The sequence below is a fragment of the Scophthalmus maximus genome, chromosome 1 (assembly GCF_022379125.1).
Source record: "Scophthalmus maximus strain ysfricsl-2021 chromosome 1, ASM2237912v1, whole genome shotgun sequence".
NCBI classification, from domain to species: Eukaryota; Metazoa; Chordata; class Actinopteri; order Pleuronectiformes; family Scophthalmidae; genus Scophthalmus; species Scophthalmus maximus.
Genome location: NC_061515.1, coordinates 25,945,937 through 25,966,404, shown reverse-complemented (window position 1 = coordinate 25,966,404; position 20,468 = coordinate 25,945,937). Strand labels below are relative to the sequence as shown.

At 39.6% G+C, this 20,468-nt stretch overlaps 1 protein-coding gene and 1 long non-coding RNA gene across 3 annotated transcripts; one reads left to right on the top strand and one right to left on the bottom strand.

The window, feature by feature from the left end:
• Positions 1-2,021: 2,021 nt before the first annotated feature.
• Positions 2,022-4,441, top strand: LOC118316921. The gene is made up of 3 exons (XR_004795291.1): positions 2,022-3,828; positions 4,076-4,157; positions 4,306-4,441. It is a non-coding gene; the product is annotated as an uncharacterized LOC118316921 (long non-coding RNA).
• A 7,692-nt stretch (positions 4,442-12,133) lies between these two features.
• Positions 12,134-19,364, bottom strand: snapc2 (small nuclear RNA activating complex, polypeptide 2). Of its 2 annotated transcripts, XM_035635148.2 has the most exons (6): positions 18,907-19,363; positions 17,392-17,565; positions 16,817-16,955; positions 14,255-14,962; positions 13,752-13,840; positions 12,134-12,904 (listed from the first exon to the last, which is right to left on the bottom strand). In XM_035635148.2, exons 1-6 carry the CDS (start codon positions 19,120-19,122, stop codon positions 12,593-12,595), a joined length of 1,638 nt encoding a protein of 545 aa, XP_035491041.2. In that variant the 5' UTR covers positions 19,123-19,363; the 3' UTR covers positions 12,134-12,592. The 2 variants fall into 2 exon arrangements, with proteins under 2 accessions (XP_035491041.2, XP_035491050.2); XM_035635157.2 differs by lacking the exon at positions 17,392-17,565 and having other exon boundaries at positions 18,907-19,364.
• Positions 19,365-20,468: the final 1,104 nt, after the last annotated feature.

The following is a 20,468-nucleotide window of genomic DNA, read 5'->3' as shown; positions in this document are numbered from 1 at the left end:
TTTCCCCTATAGATCTGGCTGAGCTGACTTCACTTGTCTCTTCATCCAAGCCATCGACCTGTTTTTAGATCCTATTCCATCAAGGCTGTTTAAGGATGTTTTTTTTCTAATTAACTGTTCCATATTAGATCAGATCAACCTATTTATATTAACATGCTGCATACCAATGGCCTTTAAGTTAGCAGTAGTTAAACCTATACTTAAAAAGCAGACTCTAGACACAGATATCTTGACTAATTATATACCCATATAAAACCTCCCCTGCATCTCTAAAATCCTTGAAAAATGTTTTGGTAACCAATTATGTGACTATTTACAGAGGAATAGTCTGCTTTAGAGACTTTCAGTCAGGGTTTAGAAAACATTAGTACATAAAGGGCACTGCTCAAGGTTACCAACAACCTTCTAATGGCCTCAGACAGTGGACATGTTTCTATTCTCGTCCTGTTAGATCTTAGTGCTTCATTGGACACCACTGATCACAACATTCTGTTACAGAGACTAGAACACATTATTGGGATTAAAGGAACAGCACTAGAATGGCTTAAGTCTTACTTATCAGAAAGATTTTGATTTGTTAACCTTAACAACATATCTTCCATGACCCTAACTCAGTTCCACAAGGATCTGTGCTGGGACCGATACTCTTCACATCTCCCTTGTTATGCAGATGACACCCAGCTGTACATATCTATAAAGTCAGATGAAACTTATTAGGTATAAAAACTTCAAGATTGTCTTAAAGACATAAAGGCCTGGATGACCTATAATTTCTTATTTCTAAATTCAGAGAAAACTGAGGTCATTGTACTCTGCCCTAAACACCTCAGAGAAATATTATCTGAGCATATAGTTTGGATGGCATTACTTTGGCCTCCAGCTCTCCTGTGAGGAACTTTGGAGTTATCTTTAACCAGGACATGTCCTTTGACTCACACATAAAACACGTCTCTAGGACAGCCTTCTTTCACCTGCGCATTATCAAGAACATGAGAAAAATCCTATCTCAAAAGGATGCTGAAACAGTAGTCCATGCATTTGTCACTTTTGGACTGGACTGCTGTAATTCATTACTGTTAGGATGTCCCAATTAGTCTCTGAAAAGCCTCCAGTTAATCCAAAATGCTGTGCAGCACAAGTTCTGACAAGAATTAGAAAAATAGATAATATTTCTCCAGTGTTAGCAACTCTCCATTGGCTTCCTGTAAAATACAGTTTTCTCTCTCTCTTAGTGTATCTCTGACTCAAGAGTTGCAGGATCCAAATCCGTAATAATAATTATAATAATAATAATAACAACATAATTGCATCTATAATTGTCAGTCAAATTTTTGTAATTATAAGTATCAGTCTGGTAGAGATTAAAGCAGCAGTTATACAACTGTTCTCTTTCTCTCTTCTCTACTCATGTCTCTTCTCTCCCCCTCTTTCTGCCCACCTCTCCTCTCTCCCAGTTTTCTCTTCTACCCAACCAGTTGCTGCAGAGGGCTGCCCACAACTGAGTTCGGTTCTGTTAGAGATTTCTTCCTGTTAAAAGGTAGTTCTTTCTCGTCAACAGTCGCCAAGTGCTTGCTCATTGTGGGAGCTGTTGAGTTTTCTCTGTAATATTGTAATATTGACCTTACTATGTAAATTGCCTTGAGACAATGTATGTTTCGATTTGGCGCTATACAAATAAAATTGAATTGAATATCAAGTAGTCCCCCGCGCTGCTCTGGGCCAATCTGATCACGCAATGATTCATCTGATTCCTGCATGCAGGCAGAAATTAAAACTGTTGTTAGTGTATCTAACACACCCAGTGTTGGGTGTGTTAGATACACTATTGACTGTGCATGATTTGTGGGGGTTGTAGGCACAATCGTCACTTGGCCCTAAAGAGATGGAGAGTGACGTAAATGGCCCATCAGTGTGAACAAAAGTATTTAGAAGCTTGGGCATGAATTTGGAGCAGTGTTGGGTCTTGGCGTCACTGCAGGCAAACCCTTCTCGCTGAGAGGAAATGAAAGCTGCATAAACTGACAAGGTAAAACTACAGTACAGGCACATTAGGGGTGTCTGATAAAGAAATCATTACAAAGATTCAAACAGATATTGGTGGATGAAAAAAATATAAAAATAATAATAAAAGTAAAATAAAGGTAAAAATGAATAAAGAAATAAAGAAAGAAATTGTTGGTTTCAATGACAGATTATTAGACCTCAATTACCCAAGGGGAAGTGTGGTAGATAAATTGAATAAAATCATAATGTGTTAATCCATTTGTCACAAAAACAATAATACACTTATACAGTATTGCTTAGTTTTTGATTTGCTAAAAGTAGTAACGCATATGCAGCCTGCTAATTTATATTGAGTAATGCTTATATAGTTCTATCTAGTAGACTCAGTTTTCACCTTGAATGTACATATCCTATCATCTGCTCAATAGTTACGCAAGAGAAAAGACAGGATGCTGAGATGAGACAATGTGTGAAAGTTGAATGATGACATTAGAAGAATGTCTGCAAAAGTTGTGTCAAAGGTCAGAGAATATGTTGTGCCTGATGGAAAGAAGTAGACACAAGAGTGTTGAGGAATTTCTGTCCTCCAGCGAGCCAGAGGTCTCGTCAATATTGAGCTCTTATAATAAATACTTCTGCTGAAGACATCCACGTTCTCCGACTTCTTGAATCAGCGTAAACTCCATAAATTTTTCCACCACAAAGACAATATGTGCTGTCCAGTGTTTCCTCTAGGATTTTTTCAGCAGCGGGGGCTGGCCATTCAAACTCATAAAATCATCTAACGCGTCATGAAATGCTAAGCTAAGGGGGATCCCTACAAAGCACTGCTTGAATAGTTAAATGAAAATTAAGCTGAAAGATTATGTCTATCTAATTGCAAAAAAAAACGACCAACGAGTGGTCCAGAAAGCTGAAAAAATAATAACTCAACCCAACCAAGCATCTTTCCAGTGAATTTTTAGTCATGCCGGCGCTATTTTGTGCCTGTACGGAAAACTAATCGTTATGCCTATTCCTTTTTTCCTTCAGCTTTTAGGATACTAAACGCAACCCGCTGATCTGTGCACTTGTCACTTGTCATGATCCGCTGACTGTTAGTTATAGTCGACTCTCATCTCTAGTTTGTTTATTTTATTATTCCCCTTAGTTTCTTGATCCCCTTTTGTTGTTTCCTGTTTTATTTTGAAGTCCTTTTCCTTATGCTGCTCCACTTCCTTTCCCGTGTCTTGTTTCTGGTGTCTTTACTTTTCCTGTGTCTCCTGCCCCTGTGATTGTCTGCACCTGTTCCTAATATGTCTCACCTGTGTTCAATTTGCCCCGCCCACCTTGTGTCTATTTAGTCTCTGTGCTTCCGTTTGTCTGTGATTTTCCCCCTGGTCTGCTCCTGTTGATTTCCCCCTGGTCTGCTCCTGTTGATTTCCCCCTGGATCCAGTGTTTTGCTACTGACTACCTTTTGCTACATTTTGTGGACACTCTGAGTTGGTTTTCCTTTTTACTTTGGAAATTTGTTGGTTTTGTTTTATTTTATATTCTCTCCACCTCTGCTTTTAGGTCCAGTTCCTGCTCAATCCTGCCATCACTGGCTTGATTATGATGTTGATGTTGATGTCTGATTGCTGTTGTTAGTTATGTATCAATTTAATTTTGATTTATTTACATGGATGGTATAGACTGTAAAAATGAATTGCCTCTTTGGGATGAATTAAGTTAATCTGAATCTGGACTCTGGACATGTTGAAGCTGAGCTCTCAGCAAGAAAGGTGAAACTGCTACTTCAAACAAGGCACGCCAAGGACCAGGACCCCTGCTGATTTTTGATGGTGAGTTAATTGCAACAATACACTAATGCTAGATAATACAGTATGTATGGCACAGCCTAACCACTTCCTTAATGTTGCTAAATGTAATTTCACCCGTAGGTAGGTATAATTGATCTGCACTTTAATCAGAAGGGGATCATCCAAAAAGTGGCTGGGTCCTATCTCCGCCAACTCACCGGTTCTTCAACAACACTTGTCATGATTACAACTGCAAAATGATTAACTTCTCCTTTTTACATTCTTGTAGTCAACAATCTCCAAAGCACTGCAGCCAGTGTCAGAGTCTGCATCAAGCAGGAGGTAATTAACTGGGTTCGAACCCCACCAGAGTAAGTAGGCCTAACTTGTGTTTTGATTAACCTTTCAAAAAAATCTAGTTAAAGCCCAAGAATAATAAAACATATAAAAATGCATCACTTCATCCTGGTTTTCTTGTGTCAAGGAAGAAATGTTTGACTTTTCTATTTAATACTGTAGGTCGCCTGACCTGAACCCCACTGAGCACCATACTCACCCGAGAGGCCTGGAACAACTACATTGACCACCTGGACAAGGTCATACTGCAGGTCATTGCATTAAATGGTGATGCCACTGGGATGTAGTGAATTTTCCAATAAATAGCCTATCTCAAAAACTGTTGTCTTGTACTGTGTTTTTAGTACAGTAGTGTATACAGCCTCCATGTATTATATTCAAAGGAATTCAAGTGTCCACTCAGAGCATTTTATATGTTCTCAATGTGGGACATTTATCACCTATCCACTGCAACAGTTAGGCTACTGTATGTTGGTCTAGTCAGTCTATTATGCTTTTACTTGGCCCTGATGACACATACATAGCCCATCAACACAAAAATAAGGAAACAGACACTCTTGGGATTTATAGAACTATAGCCCAGTCTAAGTACTCCGAAGGAGCCTGGCAGTATTGGTGTTGAATGTATAAAAATGTCCCCCAACTAATTTAAAAACGATGCTATTGTTCTAATACAATGGGCCTCATGCAAGAACCCTAAGTACGAATGGCAATTGGCAGTTGGCATGCACGTTGCGCACAGGCACGCAGAGTTGTTTACTGGCACCATGCAAACTATTTTCATTCACCATTTACCTAAAATTCTCTGAAATTAGCTTGTGATGTCTCCAGTCAACCCGCAGACGAGACTGGGGTGTCGCACAGTTGGTGTTGTGGATGAGCCTTAACACAGTTGGTGGTAAACTACTCCACACGCCAGAGAAGAAATGTTAAATAATTATAACATGCTTTATATTGTATGATATTGCAATGAACGAAGGTGCACTGAACCAGCACCAGCTAAAATATGTGCAACATCGCCCCGAATATGTTACGTACATCTTTTTATGTATATCAGTGATGGAGACCTCAGCTAGATCTCCCTGCAGAAATCGATCACCTCTTTCTTTTACAAGCCATTTTCATATTGATGTATTTCAGTGATAGTGCGACTCTGTATTAACAGCTCTGCTTTAGTCTGTAACTTAACTCCTGCTGACGCTGCTAAAATATAGACCTTCATTTCTGGCTGTCTGTGAACAGAACTTCAATCTTTGAACTCGTAAACTTCTTCTCTTTACTCTTTAATGCAGTTTTCATGAATGAACACAGGGCAGGAAGCGAAAGCTTATATGGTATTTTTGGGGCGTGGATTATGCTAATTTGCGATCTGCAAGGCACACTGGCTTAAATATTCACTGGTGACATTCATCCTGTTTACGCACATAATTTACACATTTTTCTGAAGATGGAAGCTCTTGATGAATCCGAGCTGGCCTGTTCGTACAAACTCACGGTACGAACAGATGGAGAAATTTAGGATAAGAATACGAACATGTTCTTGCAAGAGGCCCAATGTGTTTCCCCTAATAACAAAACCATAGATAATCTGCTCTAAGATATTTGTTTCATTTCATTCATTGTCCCCTGGTTTTAGTAAACAAAAGCACATGGCTAATTATGCACGTCACTTGACGTCTAACTCGTTGACTTTGCTGGCTCTTTTGGTGCGTTCCAGAGGAACTCAGATTTAGAAGTGTTCCAGTTCCCAGAGGTAAACAGTGTATAAACAGTGTATTCCCACAACTTTCACAACAGTTGATGTTGCAAGCAGCTATGTTGTATGGTGAGGTCAGGGTTCCAGGACTTCTCAGACGGGGCCGACTTTAGGTGGCGCTCACTTAGTACTGTCAACAGGTCAGCAAAGTGCAACAGAACACTATTTTCTATGAACTAAGTGAAAACACACTGTGAGAGGGGCAAAGTCCTCAGACTTTAACACAGACAACACCCCAAAACAAGTACACAGCTATTTTAATGTACACAGAGCTGTGAATACACATTACAAAATCTCTATCCTGATTGACAGGTCACTGTGTGGCCCTGCCCTAATGCATCCCCTGCTTTATGGTCCATTTAACTCAAAAAGAAAGACCATAATTTACTAAATCAACATCATGCTATATTGAAGAACACTGATGTTCTTGTTCTTGTTGAGGTTCCTGTGGAAGTTATATATATTAACTTTGATAACTTCCAGTCACAGGGGTCTCTGATGCCACTCACTGGAGTGATGCCCTCACTGTGTCTTGGTTTGTCCGGTTTTGTCACCGGACACTTATGTTCTCCATCGGTGATGCTGGTCATGTGATCAGTAAAACTGTATGACGTAGTTAGCACGCCGGATGCTGTAGTCCTGTTCCCTGGACATTTACAGTAAATCACGATCAATAATTTTATTTTTACACAATTGCAGGATTTGCGGTATTAAAAAAAAGTCCAGCCTATTTTTAATATACATAGTATAAGGCCTACATACATAATATATATTTCTATAGGATTCCCGATAATGATTTGTGCTGTTGACTAGTATGCTGCAATTTGTAATCCAACTATTGCACACATATCCCCATTACAGCCCCTATAGAAGAACATGAGGAGGATTATGAATCAGAAATTATTTCAAAGCATCAATGCTCAGGCATTTGAACTTATCCTATTTAAACTGCCCTGATTACTTTGTGATACTCTCTACATTTTTATATTTAGGACAAAGACACATTAGGTGGTGGATTTCGTCATGTTAAAATGGAAACTCAATAGTTTCCCCTGAACTGTACATAAGGAATGTGGAGGACATCAGATTATTCCAAACCAGGGGTAAAACAATTCATATAATAATAATAATAATGATAATAGTAATAAATTTTATTTATTTATTATATGGTATTACCCTCTAAATAACAGGTGGACATTGAGCTGGTCAGGATCAGAACTGATTGCCCCCTCACTGTCCTCCATAATAAGCCTTTATTTATTATTTGCTCTGACCAAATGATCTGCCTGTGAAAATGTTGCAGCAGGTTTTCTCCGCCAGTTTAGCTGATTTCAGCGTCCTTAACACATCAAAAGTCTTTCATAAATGAAGACTACACATCACAACTGTACTCAGCACTAATTATGATAACTAATATAGATTTTCTTGGTTGTTTAAACATCACATTTTCAGTTATCACAGGCTAAAACAGAACTACACTGTCCAATATGACTCAAAACATTCAACAAAGTATTTCCCTCAAACACCACAACTTGTGGTCAAATGAATATATTCTCTCAACCAATCATTACACAGTGATCAACAAAATTTAGCATCAATATGAACCAGTTCAGCCTCATCGTCATTTGTGCCATTCGTTACAGCATGAAAAAAACCGTCTACTTTATAAAACCCTTTTACACTTTTTAAGATGCTCAGTTGAAATGTAGTTTTAAAAAAATTATAGTAAAGTTTAGTTGATTTGATTTTAGTCAGGCAGGTTGAGGTCTTGTGCTACACAACTGTATTGTGGACTTTCTGTTCTAAGCGCCAACAACTATCAATATTTTGACATCACATATCATTCTGTTAAACCTGTAATAAATATAATTCCTTAATTCGCCGTCTCTCCTGATCGAAATTAATTTAAGATTCAGTGCTGTGGGGTGCCACAGTTATTGTTGAGTTTGGGGATCCAAGTGAAGGGAAATCATAGTGATCAAGGATATTAAACAACAGCAAAATCATAAACAGGAGGATAAGATACTGGCTCCCACGATAAAATCCAACCAGGTTATGTTTGCAGCACTCCCTTTGAAGCCGGGGTTCTGATGATGTTGATAACAGTCCAGCAGATGGCAACAACCAAACAAAAAAGAAGTGGTTTGTAAAGCAAGATGGCCTGTAGACTTTTTACATGCACTGTTGCATATTTACATTGCTTTAACTAGCATGCCAAAGTGCAAGATTGTAGATTCAGCATTCCTGTTAATACAAAGTGCTGCAGCACGAGTTCTGACAGGAACTAGAAAAAGAGATCATAGTTCTCCAGCGTTAGAATATCTGCATTGGCTCCCTATGAAATAATGAATGAATGAATGAATAGAAATCAAAATCCTGCTCCTCACCTACAAAGCCTTTAATAATCAGGCTCCGTCTTATCTTACAGAGCTCATAGTTCCATATTATCCCAATAGATCACCTCGCTCTGTAAACTCAGGACTTCTCGTGGTTCCCAGAGCTAAGAGTACAATGGGAAGCTGAGCCTCAGGCATGGGCGTGCCAAAATGACTCAATAGAGTCCCTTACCACATTTACCCCAGCTTTAAATATTATTATTATTATTACTCTCCACTATACTCTTCACTCCACAGTTGCCAAGTGCTTGATCATACATTGTTGGGTTTCTCAAAAATATTGTGAGGTCTCAACCTTACTATGTCAAGTACCTTTAGATAATGTATGTTGTGATTTGGCACTGTACAAAAATAAAATTGAATTGAATTATGAATTTAATATCTTAAAATTTAGATTTAGTCCAAGGTTCGTTTTTGTTGTTTGGTTTGTGGGAAACAAGTTAGATTTAGTTGTCAAGTTGAGCTTTTGGGTAGAGAGTGTTTTCATTTTCTCATTTAATTGAGTCAGTTGTTGTGTAAATTTAACAGTCCCCTGTATTTGCTGTTATGGTAAATAGGCTACGCTTGAAACGATGTTGCATTGTGTGAAGGGAGGAAGCCTTTGGTGCCTGTTGCCCCAGCCAGGTAAAAGAAAAACACCAGCTAAAACTGCTTCAATCAGGACAAACCTTCTAAAAATTATCACCATAGTTCTCCAATTTCAAATTCACTAAGCTTTAGTTAAAAGAAGACAAAGAACCAAGGGGTTAGTCAACCACACATGGTTGGAAGAACCAGTCATGGGGAAATCTATTAAAAAGACCCCCTCTTATCTGTAGGTAGCATCCTTTGGTGGAAATTATGAATAAATACCAGAAAGACATGCGATGGCATGGATAAAATCTTGAATTAGAAATGACATTGAAAAACAGCAAGACATTTTATGAGTGGAAAATCATATATCTTACCATCAGCAGAACATGAGATGAGTAAAGCAGAGATAATCAGGAATTGCGAAGCAAATGCCATATCCAGATTATATCCCAGCCCGTAGTGCATGATAAATCACACAAAATTCTAAAAATGCAAAATGGCCACATGTGTGTTTATCACGCTGCGCTATGTACACTCTGGAAAGTGTTGTGCTTCAGAATTCAGCTCTGTCCAAACACACCCCACCCAGTGTCAAGGTGTAGAGAAACACTTCAGAAGGTAGAACTGTGAGAGGCAAGGCCAGTTTAGTTACAGAGCAAATTTTATTAGCAAGGCCATTCAAGTGTTTAATAGAAAAAATAAATGGCGTCAAGACATAAATGTTAAGGAAACATAAGACAATATTAAAAAAGCATTCATATAGTAAATGACAGCTAATTTTTTTTAAATATAAAATAGGAAATACTAGTAACTGTGCCATGCAAGAGTGCAGTGTGGAAACTATTGATTATATAATTTAATCCAAAGCTGTGGCAAAAAAACAAAAAAAGGTCTGCAGTTGGAGTAGACCTGCAGTTCTCTGTGAGTTTGTTTCACGTGTGTGGAACGTAAATCTGAACACTGCCTCTACATTTTTACTCTTGCTGTGGGGACAAAAAGTAGACTTGTCCCATACGACGAGAGGGATAGTTCATAATGTTGTAGATCAGAAATTCGGACTATAATTCAATATCCCGCTCCTTACACACAAAGCCCCTCTCTCTCTTCTCTTCCCCTTTTGCCACCCACCTCTCCTCTCTGCCCCATGCTCTCCTCTCACCCCGACCTGTTGCGCCAGATGTTCCGTTAGAGATTTCTTCCTGTTAAAAGGGATTTTTTTTTTCTCTCGTCCACAGTCCCCAAGTGCTGCTCATTGTGGGAACTGTTGGGCTTTCTCTGTAATATTGCGAGGTCTCGACCTGACTATGTAAAGTGTCTTGAAACAATGTATGTTGTTAGTTGGCGCTTTCACGAATCAAATTGTATTACTTGAATCTCTGCCACCAAATATTTCCAGAGCATGGGCATCCTTCTCTGTGTTCAAGAAACTGTAGAGGGCTCATCTCCTCTAAGGGAAGCTCTTCTCGCAGCAGCAGGTAGCCTGCACATATTTAAAAATATAGGTTGAGAAGAGGAATTCAACTGAAGCGACATTCCTTTATATTCAAAAGAATCTACACTTAAGATGAAAAGAAAAAGTGTAGATTATCTTGCACTGGGGAAAATCTTTTCACAGGTGGCAACCCCACCTCCTTTTTTATGCATTCTAGCTTCACTTATTAAACTGAGAGTGGGTGGGGTTTGCTTGATAAGAACAGCCGTACTGTTATATTGGTTTCAGTTAAAAACATGACATCAGTATTTGTTGGGACAGACTCTCTTTGATGAGGAATGAATGCTAAATTGGATCTTTCCCGGTTTCTTGGCACACTGGCCAATAACCTCTCAAAAAAGAAACTGAGGAAGTTTGTGGCACACAGGGCAGCGCCCTGACTTTTCTGGAAAACGTCACGAGCGACAATGACCTTGGAGCCTGGACCCACAACACAATAGGTAGATAACAGGAACGAAACTGATATTAAATCCACTTGCGCATGGCTAAAGTGTATAGCCCAATTTCACAGCAGTCATTTTAACTTATGGTTTTCACTCCTATTGAAAACGGTGCTTTTTCTATTGTGACAGGTGGAAATGTCTGAGTTTGAGAACATTGAACATTGTTGCAAAGATTGGGTTATAATCTAAATACACAAGTCTCAGTCCCAAGTTTAACAAAGGTCCAGTCATTTTTAGACAATTTGATGGACAGCTTATACATTTGAATACGTGTATGTTGTGGACATCATTAATATCTTCTGGTATGCTTTATTCTCTGGAGAATTCATAATGTAATTCTTGATCATTTGCTAATACCAGCTGAATTACATGCCACATGTGAATAAATGGATTACTGGCAATATTTTTTTTCAGACAATGACTGCAGTGTGAAGGTGTGCAGTACCAATGCTCTTATCAACAGGACACAACACACTGACTGTGGGGGTCAAAGATTTTTTCCAGGGATGTTGTAAAATGAGGTGTAGCAACAAGTTGACGATCAATGTAGTGACATTACTTCCTGTAAAAAATCTCTCCCATTGTCATAAAGTTAAGTTCACTTTTGTCTTATCACACACTGAAGCCTGACAAAGCCTTCCTAGGAGTTAGCTCATGTTTTCCACTCTCCAGTCATAAAAGATAGCAAATGATCAATATGACATTTACTAATTCAACAGCAATAATTCTGCCCTCTCCTGGTAGAGATCCACAATTTCACCTTCTCCGAACACTTAGAAACACCCTTAAAACCCACCTGTTCATAGAGGCCTCGGTCCGCAAGTGTCATCATCCACAGCTACTCTTATATTGTTTTCTATCTTTGGATTGTTTTTATTTTCCAAATTCTGTAAAGCGACCTTCAGTATCTTGAAAAGTGCTATATAAATCCAATTTATTATAATTCTTTTCCTTTGACCTCATAAGACATCTATTTTTAAAAGGGCAAACTTCAAATAGAATGAACACTATTGTGAACAGAATGCACTCAGCAATGAAGGTGTAAGTGGAAGAACATTGTATGTTATGAATGTACAAAATAAATAGAATAATAGAAAAATTACTTTTCTTAAATTGTCAGGAAGGCCACGTTAAGAATGAAAATTTGTATTGAGACCAGAATATCAGCAGGATGATAGGACAGTGTGACGTGCAAATATGTGACGTGTGCAAATATGTGACGTGTGCAAATATGCCCCGTAAATTTCGGTTTCTCTGCTTTGAGATTGACCGAGACAAAATATCATGAAGCAGTAAGAAAAGCAACTGAATTTCATCCCAACTCTGCACGTCATCTCAAGCAATCGTCATTTTTATTGTCAATATAGACTAGGTGTCGATCCAGATCTGTAATTAACAGTGTCTGAACTACAAACCATCTGATCCAAGTGTCTGAAGTCAATCTTCCTCCTAAACACGATACTCATCTATCATCTCAAGAATCAACTCTGACCATCAGTTATGAAATTGTATAGTATAAGAGAATCTTCTTGAAATGACATGTTTTTATAAATGCAATGCAATAACAGTCTGTGTTTATTATTGTTTTAGTAGGTGCAACTGAACAAAAACTTACTAGACTAAACTGATTGAATAAGTTACTGTTGGTTCTATGAATAAATTAACAAGACGATGAATGTGACCAGACACTCAGAGGGAACTTTCATATTCAACCTAGACATAACCTAGACACAACTAAAGCATACTACACAAACCATTGCACATTACGTTTATACATTTTGAAAGCGACCTATCTACGCACCAACAGTTTCAGTGGCACCAAAAAAGGATTAAGAGGGGGGCAGGGTCCTATCACGTCTGCCTTCCCTGACTGGGTAGATGCATTTTTGCTCCTTGATGATCGGCTCTCAGCTACATCTGGCTCTTCACTGTCCACGACTCCACTGCTGTCAACAGTCCTAGCAGTGTTCTGCTGACCGTCGGGTGTGTTGCCGTCTGCACCACTCGGTACATCTCCCTGAGCAGTGGGTCCATCCTTTAGATCTTTAAACATTTCTCTTGCCATCTTGGAGTTAGCAGGCGACGAGAGACACTGGTACACCTGAAACATGGAGGGGAAGATTTTCAGATTAATGCAAATAAATGGATACATAAATAAATGGTAAATTGACTTTATTGATACAGCGCATTTCTAATCTTATGGACAACTCAAAGCGCTTTACAGGACAAGTCACATTCACCCATTTATACACATTCATACACTGCTGGAGGAGGCAATTTTAGGGTCAAGTGTCTTGCCCAAGGACACATTGGCATGCGGACTGGGGGAAGCTGAGATCGAACCACAAACCTTTGGATTAGTGGACGACCGACTCTTCCTCGTGAGCCACAGCCGCAATAATAAGCAAATGCTTTGTACCAATAAATGCTGCCAACACATCTGACCTCTTCTGACCTGCTACAGTTCCATGACTACGGAACGTATTTTTACACTTTCTCAGTGTTTCACATCCATCGATTTATTTGTGGCTACGACCTAGTGGCGACCTACAGTGATGTCACACATTGGTTTGTGAACTGTCGTTTTGAAGCCTCGATTTTAGCCTTTTGTCCAGTGTCAATTTGAGATCAAATGAAATTAATGCTTGGATTGAGTTTATGAACACAAATCCATCCACATAATATTATCCATTTAAAAATATGTAAGTTGCAGCTACAATGAACCATCCCACATCCCCTCTACTTCCCCCTCTACATGTTCATAGGGAAAGACCTACAACCCTTTACAAAAGTAGATTCCAAATGCTTTAGGTAACAGTCGGTCTGTACATATTGAGTTGTAACTTTTCTCCTTTGATGGTAACGGATAAGAGTATGGCTCACAAATCTTTTTTTTCCCCCGCACACCTCCGCTGCTACAACTGCACCCTAAACACTGAAAGTTGTACCTGGGTCAGATGTTTCTGCAGTTTAGTACAGTCCAGCAGGGGCATCTCCTCTGGAAGAGACATCAACAGGTCCAACATGATGGCACTCTCTGGAGAGCAGACAATATTTAAAAAATGGATTAGTAATTACATTCATTTAACAGATGCTTTTGTCCAAAGCGACTTACTATAAGTGCATTCAACCATGAAGAACCCAAAAGTGCAAGAATCAATAAAGTACATCAACATTTGTTAAATAGGCAAAAACAGCTTCAAGTGCTCATTTTGGATTAACTCAAAAAACAAATTGAGGGAGTAAGGTGCAGTCTGAACAGGTGAGTTTTCAGTCTGTGACAGAAGCATTGAGGCCACAAAAAAACAAATAAGGAGGTGGCAGCTGGAATCGTGTCATGAATACGTTTCTCTTGAGGAGAGAAGGCTGTGGCTTTTTAGGAGAGGAGGTGGCTTTTTGTTGTTTTGCTTGTTGAAATTAAAATGCACAAAGCAATGAATCTCGAACTCACCCATGGGGGTGAGATGGCATTCCTCATCCGGCTTGTGGATGACACTCAGGTAGCGATAGATCCTCTCAAAGTCCACGATGCACTTGACACCAAATGTAATGGGACTATCTTTTGAGGTGACTTTGCTGGTGCAACCAAAACTTGTATGAAATTCTGCAGCATGGGTGGAGAGTGGAGGCATTGGTCGGGAAGAGGAGCAGCTGGAGGAGGCTGGAATGGAAGAAGCACCAGAGGATGGAGCTGTACTGGGGAGTAGGGAAAGACTGGTGGTAGAGGAAGAGAGTGGCGTGAGAAGACTGGATGTAGTGAACTTTATATTCGAGGTGGTGGTGGGTTGTTGCTCTAATGGCTGCAGGGTGGTCTGGTTTACAGAGCTGCCAATATCCTGAATCTTTCCCTCCACTGTAGAATTAGAACTGGGTGTGACTGGGATCATAGTCTGAGCCACAGTCTTTGAGGTTGCGGGGGGCGCAAAATGTATTTTTGCTGTACCCGGAGGGTTGGAGGTGACAGCAGTTAGAGAGGAACAGGTGGCAGCAGTTGAGACGCCAGCTGTGGGTGAAGGCTGGTGCTGGGGAGGAGGGAATCTGCAGTTTGGCACTCTGACCACTTTGGATATTGCTGGGAGTCTATGGGCTGGGCCTAAGATTGGGGATGGTGTCTTCATCACAAAGAGAGGGCGGGGTCTGCTGGTGTCAGTGCGCACACCTACGGGGGCAAAACACAGTCAAAGATGTTATTTTATCACAGAAACATGAAGCAAGAACTGGCAGAGAGCCATGGCTCTTGCACACCTTGCACCCTTGTGAGTAATGTTCATGTCCTGTTCACATGAACTTCTCTGTACACATGAACTCACTCTATTGTACAATTTGTTAAAGCTACAGTGTGTTATATTTAGAAGAACGTATTCACAGAAATTGAATATATTGTCCATAATTGTGTGTTCATATGTATAATCAACTGCAACGAAGAACCAATGTATTTTCGTCAACTTTGAATGAGTTAAATATAGTAACATTAGGGGGGCCCGGCCTCCGTGTAAATCGCCATGTTTGCTATGCCTTGTTGTGCTGCGTTCTGGTTCCACTGCGACTTGGGCGGTCGGAAAAAAATCACCACCCCGACTTCCGGGGCCTGAGTTCCGAGCGGTTCTGAGTAGGGGTGTGCGATCTGACGATTTTAAACCGTGGACGATCATAACTTGATCTGAGGAATAGTACAGATCGCAGCGAGGTTGCTCATGTTACAGAAAACTGCATATGCATTTATTGGAACCAATATGTATAATTTTTTTATTATATATTTTCATATTCCGCACTGCTAACGGCATTGAAGAAATGAAGGCATTCGTCTATGATAAATCTTCCCCAATCCTGAGTGCTTGTGTGTCTGTGCCTCGGCGCTTGCCCGCTGCAGCATTAAATATGGTTGCACAAAATGGTCGAGAATACGTCGCATACGCGTTGAATTTCCAGCGCTGCGGGAAACATGAAATGGAATTAGCGGTGCGCCACCAACCTCAGTTGGTTGCAGTTTGCAACTTTACCACCAGATGCCGCCAGAAAAGTACAAAAATACACTGGGGCTTTAAAACAAGGGTATTTAAAAGGCCCCCATTTGTGCGGTGTGAAGAATTCTGGTACTCAGTTCATTTTCACCTGACTTTATTTATTTTCTTTTGGTACAAGCTTAATGAGCAGGGGCGGCTAAATGTAGCGGTTTACTTAAAAATAATTCTGTTGTACATTTCTATTTTTCGATGCAGCTGAAATAGATGTCAGACTGACTGACATGTGATGTTCCTTGTTTTGGGAAATATGACTCAGTTTTTCCCCTAGACAGTGTTTCCCCTAATAATTCTTATCTATTTGATTATTGTCATCTTCTTCTTTTTTTTCCACAAGAGGAGATTGGGCTACGTCTTGTGATTGTGTGATTGACAACGTCTCAATACTGAAAGTAACACATGTCCAAATTTAACACTGCACTTTCTTGGGCCCCTAACAACACACATGCCAAGTGTGAGGCAGATCAGATGAACGGTTCTCAAAATATGACAGACAGATTTCTTGAATTATTAGCAAGATTAGTAAGAAGAGCCTCTGCTGCACTTACATATATATACATATGTGTCAGAAAATTAACTTAATTCCTTTGAAGTACACAAAACCTATGTATGATTGTGTAGATTAAATGAAAATCATGATACAGACAGAATTATGGTCTTAAAAATATGAGGAAAAAAATCTACTGATATATTGCAGTATCCTCAGGAAATAATCTGTTCATAATTTTATAGAAAAGTTTCGGCAGTATTGAAGTTCACTATGTTCATTGTACAGTTATTGTCATGTGCTGTTATTGTTCTCATGCAAAGAATGATATTTAAAAAAACAAAAAAACAAACTACTTTTCGAGGGGAAAACTGGACTCATGATATATTGTCTCTAAAAGTGTATGATTCAACTTTTGTTTTTGTTTAAGAGGGAAAAAACAATTGCATAATCTATACTATTGAATTGCAATACCTGTAGAAATGCAATAATTGGACGCTCATACCTTTGACAGGCAAACGAGGCATTGGTCTCAAAGAGACGGTGCGACCAACAGGCCTGTCTGCACCCGTGGGTGGTCTGTGGACCTTGGGAGGGTCACAGTTCCTTAGGGTGCAAGGTTCTGTGGAGGACACTGTCAGTATCTGAAAAACACAGAGGGAGGAGGGAGATGTTGCAAGTGATGTATCGCTATCGGAAATGTTTATTCCCTAAAATCAGCATCGGCCCCCAAAAGTCCTTATCAGTCAAAACTCTAATCCTAATGATTTGAAATTTGACTACTTGAGCAAAGGATGTATTGATATTGTAAATATTATCACAGTTTTTCTATAATGCTGTGGCTCTGGAGGTAGAGAGGGTCGTCCACTAACCAGAAGGCTTATGGTTCAATTCGACTTGGGCAAGCCACTTAACCCTAATTGCTCCAGAGGGCTGTTGACGACAGGGTTTGAATGATGTGTGACAGACAAAGCGCGGTAAATAGCAGCGCTGTATGAATGCGTGTCTGAAATGGTGAATAGGACTTGTACTGTAAAGCTCTTTGGGTGGTCTATAAGAAAATCAGTTTCTCCGACATACCTGATAGAAAGCACTTGAAATTGATTCTTCAAGGCTTCCAGCCAAAGCAGAAGCCATGTGTGTCCACACCTCAATGGGCTTTTTGACCTTCTTGTCTTCCAAACGGTTTTTTTTCAGCTTGACTTTCGCACAAGAGATCACTTTGTTCTTCAGAGATTCTACGACCGAGTGGATCTAAAGGAGGGAAGGGACATGTCCACACATCTTTATATACTGTGCATTAATGCGTACACAGACATTCCCTAATTCAATACTGTGTTTTAGGATTCTATGTAAATATTGATATTGTTTACCTATGTGAAAACAAGATTGTGCCTTGTTAAGGTTTCCCCAGGAGGGGGTGTATTCTGAAAGAGAATTCAGATGTTTGTATGTGCGTGTGCATGTATATAAAATTTTATTTTTCATTAATTTAAAGCATTGTACAGGCCTAGGATCACCTTCACCCTCAGCCTCTCTCTCTGGTCATTCTGTTTCATCTTATTCATTGTTAATGTTGACTGGCACAAGAAAAACGTGATTTGTGGCTAAAATAATATAACAGCAGAGCACCACAACAGAAACGTAGGCAAATAAGTTTCTATATTCAAACAACGCCATTCCAAGTGCTGTTTACCAAAAGGTTTTAATAAAACGTGTAAAAGAAACATACATAAAAAAAATATATATAATTGTTTTCTTGTTGATTATTAAAATCAAATTGTGGGATTGTTTTAAAAAATAAAAATAATTATGCTTTATGCAAAACGAATAGTACGTAGTATACAAAGTATCATACAAAAGTATACAAACTCATATACAGAAAACCCAAATAACAATAACATTGCCAGGGGTAGGCTATATTATGTAAGGATATTAAGAGAGGTCCATATGTTGAGAGTTTTCAAAGGCTTTTTGTTACTGGATTTAGAAATTAGATTTGTATAATCGTCAACCTCCTGGAGGAAACGTACAACATTTGTATTGCTTAATCTAAATTCATGAAAGTGAATTATTTTCCCCATTACAATTTATAAATGTATTATAAACTACTTATTTTCTTTTCTCTGGCTTTTGGAAAACACAAACTACCACATTCTCCCACATTAATAAATGATGGGATTGTCCACCGGCCGGCGTCGTGGGGGTTTGTTTCGTCATAATCGTGCGACAACGACGTAAGTAGTGTCAAGCATGTGGTGTCCGAAAGCGTTTTCTTTTTTTCTTTAATTTTGCCGATGAGTGCATTGCATAGTCCACGACATAAACGTCCACTAGATAGTGAATGAGCCACAGTGAGGAGTATGGAGGAGTATGGGGACAGTATGGGGACAGTATGGGGACAGGTTGACGAACGGTAGTCCACAGACCAACGGGTGACGTCACAAAGGGTCGCCACAGTTTTGCATGAGCTCCTTGCGATTTGTTCGTGAAGCGAAACATAGTTTTGTTTTGCTGAACAAACAACGACAAGAGGCGCTGCACTTCGGCTTTGTCCGTAGCATCCCTTTGAAAAGAGTAGACGACCGTACGCACCTCTGAGACGGACCGGGTCGGCACCTGTTTGCTCAGGAAGGCGTAGTCGACGTCTCCGCAGCCGTCGAGCGTCCGGCCGAGACTCCTCAGGGCGTTCAGCAGCTTCCTCTGCTCCACCGGCGGCCAGTCGACGGACAGTTTGCGCGAAGCCCGCGGTGCCACGTCGGGTTCCAGGCGGCGGCTGGGCTTCGTACGAGTACGAGGAGGCGGCTTCATCTCGGCTTCGACCGAGCTGAGGCCACATCAGCAACACTCAGCGGAAGTGTGTTCGCGTGTTCTGTATCGGCGCCAGAATGCGGGCCTTCCCAGCAGAGAACGTTCAAATCGCCCCCGACAACCATCAGCCACAACCATACCACAGCGGTATTTTCAGAATAAAAGTTCTTGTTCTTCTTCTTCTTCTTCTTCTTCTTCTTCTTCTTCTTCTTCTTCTGCTTCTGCTTCTGCTTCTGCTTCTTCTTCTTCTTTTCTTTCGTTTCTTTTTGGCGGTTGGCAAATAACAAATTGGCGCATTACCGCCACCAACTGGTTTGGCGTGTGGATCAGCATCGCTATTACATACTATAAACTAAACAAACAAAATTAATTAATTAAACAACAACAACAAAACCCCAAAATAAATAAAACAAACAAACAAACAAACAAAACCCATACCTTTTTCAATTACATTAGTCTGTCTAAGATACTGAAGTACGACTTGATAACACTCATTTGTGTCCTTTTGTAGTATATTTAATAGATTAAACTGCACTTTCACCTTTCTGAGGTTGTGAATGAGATGCCTTTTTTCTTGCTCATATTTTTGACAGTGCAGCATAACATGCTCTATTGTTTCTTCTTGGCCACAGTCGTCACATTTACCTGTATTATGTTGACCTATTTTGGATAGTGTACTGTTTAGTACCGTGTGTCCAAACCTAATTCTTTATACTATTGTCTCCTGTTCCTTCCTGCACACCTCATTTCTCCCACTTTCCTCTGAACTCTTTAAAACCATCCTCCTTTCTTCTCAATTTGAGAATAGAAGTGTTATCAATGCACGTTTTGATGAGGCTAAATCTTTAACCAAAGAAGTCCTTTCAACTTCTAAATTAGTGTTATCTGGCTTGTGGACTCTTCAATAAATTGTTGTCGGCTTCAGTTTATTTGTACCCAACTCAACATCGTTTCAGCATCAGCATGGTCACGTTGAACAGACGTCTAGCATACACATCTACTTCCTGACTTGCACGTATGCATTCAATTTTTTATTTTATATTACACAATTGCTACATTGCACACTATTGTATAAAGTATGTGTTATAGTGTTTGTTATTGTTGTGGCATAGTATTTTTATTTCATCTTACTTACCTCTGATTCTGTTTAAACTTTATTTTATTATTACATTTTCCCCTGTGCTGCTACACTTGTGTGCTGCTGTGTCAATTTTGAATTTCCCCTACGGGAGATCAATAAAAGTACATCTTATCTTATCTTAATACCTTGACATCTCCCCTTAAATTGTCCTCTATATGGATCACAGGGTTACAAATAAATATTAACTATTTTGTTCTGGACTTAT